Source organism: Cebus imitator, unplaced genomic scaffold (assembly GCF_001604975.1).
Source record: "Cebus imitator isolate Cc_AM_T3 unplaced genomic scaffold, Cebus_imitator-1.0 Scaffold12, whole genome shotgun sequence".
In the NCBI taxonomy this organism is placed as follows: Eukaryota; Metazoa; Chordata; class Mammalia; order Primates; family Cebidae; genus Cebus; species Cebus imitator.
In genome coordinates this window covers 3,782,322-3,791,755 of record NW_016107327.1, presented here as the reverse complement: position 1 = coordinate 3,791,755, position 9,434 = coordinate 3,782,322, and the positions used below count along the sequence as shown (strand labels likewise).

Below are 9,434 nucleotides of genomic sequence, written 5' to 3'. Positions count from 1 at the left end.
TTTAATATGTATTTGATGGACTCTGACACTTTGATGCTAGTGCTTTCCTGATGTTATCAAAAAGCATCAACGTAACGTTTTCACAAAACTACAGCACCTTGCGGGGTACACGCTATTAACTGTATGAAGCTTCTTGATCTTAGAATTGTTAAAATGTGTCTCGTAATGAGTCTATAAGAAGTGATGAAGTAATTACTTTAATGATTAACTGAATTAATATGCCAAGTCCCTAGCACAGTATCTGTGCACATGGAAAGAAGTCAGTATTAATAAAATCCATCCATATTGTTGGATGTGTATGTCCATCGGTTTATGTAAGGCTGGCAGTAATTTTGATTCAACACAGCCTCTAAGCCCATGTTTTCTTCAACCACAAAAGAGATCCACTTTAATTTATAGTATTCACACAAGGCCTGAAGAGATGGGTCTTGGATTCAGTTTTATTTACTCCAAAGGTTGCAGAGACACTAGTGCAGTGGTATGAAACTAGGTATCCCAGCTGAAAAAACTCTGGGACAAAAGGAAAACATTTCCTTCAGCCTGTGGTGGTTGATAGTTTTATAGATACCTAAAGATTAAGATGGAGATAAAACAGGAAGAAAATGAAACAAAAAAGACATTATTAAAACAGTGTCAACCAGTCTCCGCATACAGAAGCCACTTAAAATGAGAATAAACAAAAAATATTCTTATTCAATAATGTTTTGCTGCTGTCCATGGATGTTAATAAATGTCCTTACCATACCTAATAAAAAAACTGTTAGAAAAAAGCAGCAAACTCTTAAATTGTACTATGCTCACTGCCTTTCTCACAAAGTAGAAACTAGAAAAATAAGCTGTCACTGATAAATATGTGTATTAACCTACAAGATAAAGGTTAACATTCTTAAACTTGCAGTTTTTTATTCAAAGTTCCTTAGTTGCAGAGAAAGATCAAGTAAATTACTGTAGAAGCTGACATCCATTTCATAATTAAGTTCATCATGAATTCCTGAATATATACTTTTAAAAATTACTCAAGATCAACATGTCCAAACTTTAAAACCCGATTAAATGAATCTAATATATCAAATCTACGTTGTCTTATGGAAACAGAATACCACTAAGGATGTCTGTCTTCCATCATGTTTCTGATTCACAAAGATGTTCCTAATGAATAGGCTTTACCTCTTCCCCTCCTTCTGCCTTCCCATCCAATAGTGGGCACTTAAAATATCAGGCCAGGTGTGGTGGCTTAAGTGGCATGTAACCCCAGTGCTTTGAGAGGATGAGGTGGAGGATCACTTGAGGCTAGAAGTTTAAGACCAGTGTTGGCAACATAGTGAGTCGACCTTTCTAAAAAAAAAAAAAAAAAAGAAGCTGGGCATGGTGGCACACACTAGTCCCAGCTACTCAGGAGGCTGAGGCAGGAGGCTGTCTTGAGCCCGGGAAGTTTGAGGCTGCAGTGAACTATGATCATGCCATTGCATTCTAACTTGGGTGCCAGAGCAAGACCTTGTCTAAAAAAAAAAAAAAAACCTGTAATTCTCATGTAGACTTATTTTTTGCTAAAACAAATTATAAAAAATATATTCTCAGATTTTAAGTTGTTCCTATTGTCAGCACATCCATTTGTTGTACTAGAAATTAAAGGCACTGGAATTACTTTAAATGCACAAATAATCTCTCAAATTTGTTTTAGCTGCTCTAGCATCATCTCTTTTTTCTACCCATTCAACGCTTAACTAAGCTGGTTAACAAGCAGAAAAAATGGTGATCTCTGAGTTTTTACTAAAAGCCTTACAGAAGCACCAATGACCAATGAAAAAGCAGTACCTGTAAGACTCAATTTGCTGCATTAAGAAAAAGAGAAGTGCTCTTCTTTCTCCCTTCTAAGTCCTTTCTTGATGGGGGTCAGTCAACTAATACTTTCCAGGAAAGAAGATTTTTTTTTTTTGCTATTTGCTTGTTGTTGCTGAGGACATGGTGATAATAACTGTCAGGTGATTTATACATTTGTATGATCTTGAAGTCCTCTTGTATGAGTCAAAAGTGACAGTTCAGGATGGTATGAAGTCTTAAGTCTTCCAGTTTTCCTTATGAGCTTAGTCTTCCAATTTTTTCTTTGAATATGAAAATGATACTTTCTTCCGCCAATGAAGAAAAACTTTTAAATCAAAACTATAAAGCTAAAATGAGGTAAACATGAGAGAGGAAATAAGCCTTACATGTTTAATACCCTGATCGTATTAAAAAGAAGAGACATTAATTAACATGCTGGTGACCTGGAGATACCCGGGACCGTGATGGCAATCACCAGTGGAGCCTAGTTCACCAAGGTTACATTTCAAAATGCAGGATGATTATTGGTTTAAAAGGTGATAAAATGCAAAAATCAAATCATCAACTGGACTGATGTTTTGACCAATCCATTGTTACAGTGTCTGTTTGAAAACGGTATTAAAATAAAAAGTTTTTTTTTTTGAAACAGAGTCTCACTCTGTTACTAGGTGCCAGGCTGGAGTGCAGTGGCAAGATCTTGGCTAATTGCAACCTCTGCCTCCCGGGTTCAAGCAATTCTCCTGCCTCAGCCTCCCACGTAGCTGGGATTATAGGCACATGCCACCATGCCCAGCTAATTTTTATTTTTTACTAGAGACAGGGTTTCACCATGTTGGCCAGGATGGTCTTGATCTCTTGACCCCGTAATCCGCCCACCTCGGCCTCCCAAAGTGCTGGGATTACAGGCGTGAGCCACCACGCCTGGCCGAAATAAAGTTTTAAGACATATATGTTGTTTACAATGTAAAAGAAAAAAATTATCCAAAAGTTATTAACAATGAAGAGATGAACGTGCTACATCAGACTAAAATCAACATATATTTGGCTAAAACAAACAAAAAATCAAGAAAGCAGCTATATCTATGTTAATATTATATAATGTGGAATTTAGAACTACAAGTACTGAAAATTACCAAGCAAGAACTGGTAAAAATTACAATCCAAGTTTTAAGCACATATTAACATGGTCTGGAAATACATCCAAAAAGCTTATGGGAAATGTTAATAAATCCCTTTCAAGAACTGACAAACCAAATGTAAGTAAAACACTAGTATTTGAAAAACAAATTAATAGGCTTGGAGAAATGTGAACCCAATAGCCAAATGAATATTCTGCATCAATAAATAAAAAACTAGTTCTTTTGACAGAATAATAGCATTTGACTACCCTGATGAAGAAAAAAGTAAAAGAAAAGGGAGCAAGAAGAGAAAACGTAACCTAAGGTATGAAACAGATTTTATGAAGATAATACTGTATGTAATTTTCTATCATCAATACATTTTTTAAAAGCTAGATGAAAGAGACTTTTCAGGAAAATGTAAATTGTGAAAACTGTTAAAAAATAAGTGCAACATCTGAATTATACCAGTTCCTACCCAAGGAAACCTATCCCCCCAATGGTAAAATCATAGGAGAATGGGAACATTTTAAATGGAGAGTTCATTGTGATGTAGATAACCCAGAGCACAGAAAAAATGGCAATCTTCCTAATTACTTATTTTAGGCTAGCGTAAGTCTCAGATTAAAACTGAGCAAAAATACTGAAAAAACAAAGTATATGCACATATAACTTAAAATTCCTAGGTAAAATAGCAGCAAATCAAATATGTCAACCCATTAAAAGGATAACATTATAAACAAGTAGGGTTTATTCCAGGAAAGTTCTATTAAATATTAAAAAATCTAATGGTATTGATATAATTCACTCTATTAATGGGTAAATACACAATCATCTATGTAGATGAAGAAAGTGTATCCTATAAAATTCAACATATACACACAAAATCTCAAAGTAAGCAAAGTATAAACTTGGATCTATACTAACTGCTATGCATAATCGTAAAATATACAAAGCCTTCCTATCATAGTCAGGAATCATAAAATAATGCTTGTAATAATCACTGCTACTAATGGTACAGAAAAAAACACTATTCATCTTGGAAAAAAACCTGTCATTAATTGCAATTATGATTATTTGTCAGGAAAATCTAAGAGAATTGCCAAAAAGCTATTAAAAGTAATACAACAGTAAAATAAGACAGTGATAAAATAAAGTTGGTAAATTTCCAACAGAGCAGTATAAATATCACTAGAAAAAATGCTATGAAAAGTAGAGCCCACTCATAATAGCAATGAAAAACAGTAGAGTATAATAAAATGAGATGTTTAGTGAAATTCCATGTAAGTATAGATGACGTAAAAAGTGAGAATTATAGTATTGGATAGAATAGTAGACGAAACTGTTAGCTTTTCACAATTCAGCAATATTTCGAATAAAATTTGTTATGGAAACTTCAGAAAATATTTCTACAATTTATGCACAAGGGAAAATGTGGAAAAAGAACATAAGAAATTTTGAGTGGCTTGTTCAGAACTGCTATTTTAGTGTAACAATTGAATATTGTGCAGGAATTTAAAGATCAACGGAACAGAACAGAAGATCCAGAAACAAATACATGCTTCTGTCACACCTGTGTATATGGTAAAGAAAGCATTCTACATGGTTGGGTTTAGATTTAAGTTTTTAACAAGTAGTGTTTGGAAAATAGACCTTTAATCTATAAATGTTTTAGAAAGTTAGATTTCTGCATCATACAAAATCATTTCTCGGTAAATTAGAGAGAAATGCAAAACAATGGGAAGAGAACAATATAGAATAATCTTATAGTTTAAAGGTGCTAAGACCTCAAAACTCTAGTCATAGAATAAACCACATAAAAATGAAACTTTCTATAAATTTCTGTAAGAAAATTTACTAGATTAGCAAAAGACCAGGAAAAACACATATAAAGTGGTCTAATTAATTAGAAAAAGGCAAATAACAGGGTAACTAAAATATATAATTCAAAGAAAAACAAATGGCTAAAAAGCGTAAGAAAAAAATCTCCAATCCCCTCATTAGTAATCAGAAAAGTCTAATTATTAACATGAGGTATCTTTTGTTGCCTATCATCATGGCAAAACTTTTGAATGTGTGTTATGTCCAGGACTGGTGAGGGTAAGTGTAAATATATTTTTGTACACAGGCTGGTGGGAGTGTAAATGGGCATAGTTTTTACTTAGAGAAATTTGGCAATGTCATACTAAAATTTAAACTGCACATACTTTTCTCATGGAAAATAACCTATTTCATAGGAGCTCTAACATTCTGTATGCATGTTTTTTTTTTTATTAGCAATATTGCAGAAGAGATCCAAGTCACCAGGAATGGCCTAGAAAAACATGTTACTAGATGGGATCCATAAACCGTGTTCATAAATGTATATTTTCAAGGTTTTATTATGTCACGTGGTTACAGTCATTTTACAGAATACTTGAAACTAGTATTGTGGTCTGACTCAAAGGCTAACTTTCAAAGGAAAAAGAAGGCGGCCCTGGCTAGATTGTCTTACATTTTGTGGTTACTATTTTGAACTGCATAAAATCCTTTTGCCAGAAGAGGAAGTTGCTGGCTTTTAGAAAGCCTTGTCTTCTTTCAGTTAAAAGGCACTTTTAAGCATCCTCAAACATGTATAATTTCAACTATATTTAATTAACTTATCTTCACATTCTTTAATTCAGCTATTCCATCTCCAAGCCTCTACTAGCATTAGAGAAATACTTCCATGCAAAGAGACATGCACAAGGATGTTTATTGTGGCATTGTTTTTAATAGCAAAAAATTTGGAAACAACAAATTAATTAGGAAATGGTTCAATAAAACTATTATGTTCATATTATGGAATACTATGTAGCAGTTAAAAAGAATGAGGTAGGTGTACATATATACTAATATGGAAAAATTTCCAAGATACACTCTTAATGAAAAAAGGCAAGTTACAGAATACATAGTATACAATCTCATTTTCATAAAAACAAAAAAGAAATTATGGACATGTGTGTGTAAAAATGCTTTTTGGAAGAACTAGAAACGAGATCAACAAGCTAAACAGAAGTTCCTTCTGTAGCATGGCAGGGGGCTTCATTTTTTTATTAGTTTCCTATTTTTTTTTTAATAGACTGTTTTAACAAAGAAAATACAGCTGTGTATTGTGCCTACAAAAATTAACATTTACATTTATTGACTGTGTATATATAAAACCTTTATCATTAATACTTAAAGTTTATATATATACACAATAGATATGGTCTGTGAATTGTACATCGACCATAAGAAAGTAATTTAAACAGTGTTTATCTAAATGGTGTAAACATTAAGTGTTATGATGTCTAAATCTGAAAATATAGTTCAGTTTTGTTTGGATGTACAACAGCATGGAGGCACAGTCTAATAATCAATTTTAGAAAAGACTATTCCAATTAGCAAATTTAGTAAGTTTCATTATGGAAATTCCCAGAGGCAAGCTCTGGCATTTAATGATTAGAAAAGTAACAAGAAAGTATTGCCTACAGAGTCAATCAATAGAAATGTAAATTTCACTAATATAAAATAACCTTTATGTTAAGCAAAAAATATAGAGTTAATTAGAGGAGGTATATAAGTGTTTCCAAAGTATACAGTGTAAGACAAGACTAGATGGTGTGATAAGGATTATGAAACAAATAGAAAAATACAAGTGAGAATTCCTTTGTCTCTTAAAATTCAGAATGAATCATAGTAAGATACGTAAACAGTTTTACAAAATTTAGCAAGATTGTTTCCTTTGGTTGTCTTCTCCAACCATTACTATATCAAACTGAAGCAAATGATGAAGTCGAATAAAAGCCAGTCAAGCCTAAGTGTGTTTCACTAAGTACATAAAACAATGGCTTCAATGAATTGCACAAGAATTCCAGGTGTCCACTGCAGTTTGCAGGTTCAGTCCTATAACCCACTTTACTGAAGTTTCCTTTATGGTGGTAGCTGTAATGGGAAAGGCCTGTTAGTCAACATAACAGTTAGCTTGAGCAGAGACAAAACATGAGTTATATTAAGAATTAACACTGAAGTTCACTGAAGGTAAAGGATGTGATTTTTCTATCACCACCAGTAGGGTCTATTCCTGAATCACTTGATGTTTTTCTTCTATGACGATGGGAAGGTCCAAAATGATTCTCTCTGCCGCACACCATACATGGTTGCCATGCTACGCATTTCAATGGTGAATAGTGCAAGAACAAATACATACTTTTTGTACTATTGTTCTCCAGTACTTGGAATTTTTGCAACATTCAAAAGCAGCTCAAGTAGAAAAGAAAAAGTTCAAACCAGTCACCAGATCCAAAATTAGCATTTTATTCAGAACGCTGGGGTCAGAGGTGTATCATTTATATTCTGGTACACAATACAGAGGCAAAGCTGTTGTCAGAAGTCTCTCCAGTTTAAAAGCTTTTCTTTTCCTCATTTTTTAAAAAAAACACACAGTAGTGCCACCAGTGTCAGGCCACCCCTTCTTTTCTTTCTTTTTTTTTTTTTTTTTTTTTTCAAATTTTTTTAAATTTTTTTTTTAAGAACTTTTCTCCCTCCCCAAACAAAAAAGAAAATAAAAAATAAAAAAAATTAAAAAATTAAAAATCGAGTATTCTAACTACAGCTCAACAATTGAATCAAATGTCACTTTGTTTTGTAAATACTTTATCCATAACGAAAGATATAAACATGCAAAAAACCTGAATCCATAGTCCAAATAATACATACACATGTTCTGAAGTTTCTGCACTTCTCCATAGACTATGCCAATAAAACATTATGTACACATACCATTTTTACAGTGAAGTGGAAAAATACAGAAATAAAAAAGTGTACATGGATTAAGACCAAAATGTGTCTAACATTCTAGTTTATGAAAAAATTCAATTTTGCTACAAATTGGTGATATGAAAACTCCCTTTATTTGCAACCAGCTGAGTAAGTTTTAAGATTTTAGTGAAAAAAAAAAAAACAAAAACAAAACTAAAGTCTAATACTAGAAGTAATGTACATTTTCCAATCTCATGGTCTCATCCCCCAAGATAATAAAATCGCTCCATGAGTTTTTTTTTAATTTTGTATTTTAATAAAAGCAAATGCAATGTAACAAAAGCGTGTTGAAGCATATCATGGTTTAACTTACTGCTCCCACCACAAAATATTTTGTCTTTTACTTATCATTTCAGAAATCAGTACCATTAAAGCCTTAAACATAAAACTAATTCCAATCTGAAAAAGGTACAAAAAGGCACATAAAATCCCAGTGCTTCTGTACTGTAAAATTCAAGTGTAACTGAGCTCAGTGTTTTTCCAAACAGTATGGATCACTGATATTCCCTCTGAGCCCAAATTGGTTTGCAGCCTATGCCAAAGCCTCCAGCAAGCACTGTGCTAGTAGACTACAAAGTTAAAGCCTAGCTTCTGTATGCTTTTTGGGAATATCAGTTGAAATTGTTTGTACTTGTCCAAAAACCAAGTTCACCCTGAAGTTCAGTCATCACCTCCACCATACATGTCAGCAAGTTTCTTGAACCGTGGCCCCCAGTCGTTCAGGTAATCATAGTCCTGCTCACCACCACTACTTGAGGAATTAAGGGAGCTCAAGGACCCAGCAGTGGAGCCACTGCCTTCATAGTCAAACACTAACAGGGAGTCATATGGTGGAGCTGTGGGGTCATTGTCAGCAGCTTTAAGGCCCTGCAATTTGGAAACAAAAAGAATGAAAGAAGAGAGGGTTACAATTTACAAAACCACAAAGAGATCCTAATGAATTCATGTGATCAAACAAACATTTGTTTGTAAATTTCCATTTACAGACCACATTTTCAACACATGGAAACGGGATATAACCGTTTGAAAGTTAGACAAAAATTAACTTATATCTTTCCTGTGCAGTCAAGCTCAGGGAGGCCAAGATTTATGAAGGGAGGGGCTTAACTGGATAGTAAGTTGGACAGGTGGCAGAAGTGAATGGCCTGCTTGAGGCAGAGAAGGATCTTAAATAACATAATATATAGAGCGGGATTGGTAGATTAAATAAACCCACCTCACTGAAATGCAAGAGTCATGCAAATGAGTACCATATCATCTGTGTCCCTCCACAGGCTTACAATCTAGCATAACAGGCCTTACTACTGTGTGAAGCAAATGATAAATAAGTGACAAAACTATGAAGTCCAAGCCAAAACCATCAGGTTCTGGTGGAAAAAATTCAAATCAGCATTAAGAGCTAGGAGTTCAAAGAGAAAGCAGCATTGTATTTGACCTAATTCTGGAAGGACATCAAAGGAAGACTGAAGACAGGCCAGATGTGATTACTACATAAAGGGAGGTACTCATGAAATCATTTATGTGATCAACATAGAATATGGAATTAATTAATTGTAAACTGGTATTTTTAAAAATAGGGTAACTTCTAACTTCCAAAAACCCTAGACATGTCCAAATCCACTATCTGCACATGGTATACATACTGAAAAGAGGACGATTCCTGTCAATCTAACA

The 9,434-nt window shown here is 33.7% G+C and overlaps 1 protein-coding gene across 2 annotated transcripts in view; it reads right to left on the bottom strand.

Annotated features, from left to right (window-relative positions):
* Window positions 1-7,235: 7,235 nt before the first annotated feature.
* Window positions 7,236-9,434, bottom strand: part of CDH2 (cadherin 2) — a 234,111-nt gene continuing 231,912 nt past the window's right edge. For both annotated transcript variants that reach the window (XM_017498094.2, XM_017498103.2), the window contains one exon: window positions 7,236-8,627. In XM_017498094.2, the coding sequence (XP_017353583.1) occupies window positions 8,421-8,627 (207 nt within the window). In that variant the 3' untranslated portion in view covers window positions 7,236-8,420. The remainder of the gene's footprint in view (window positions 8,628-9,434) is intronic.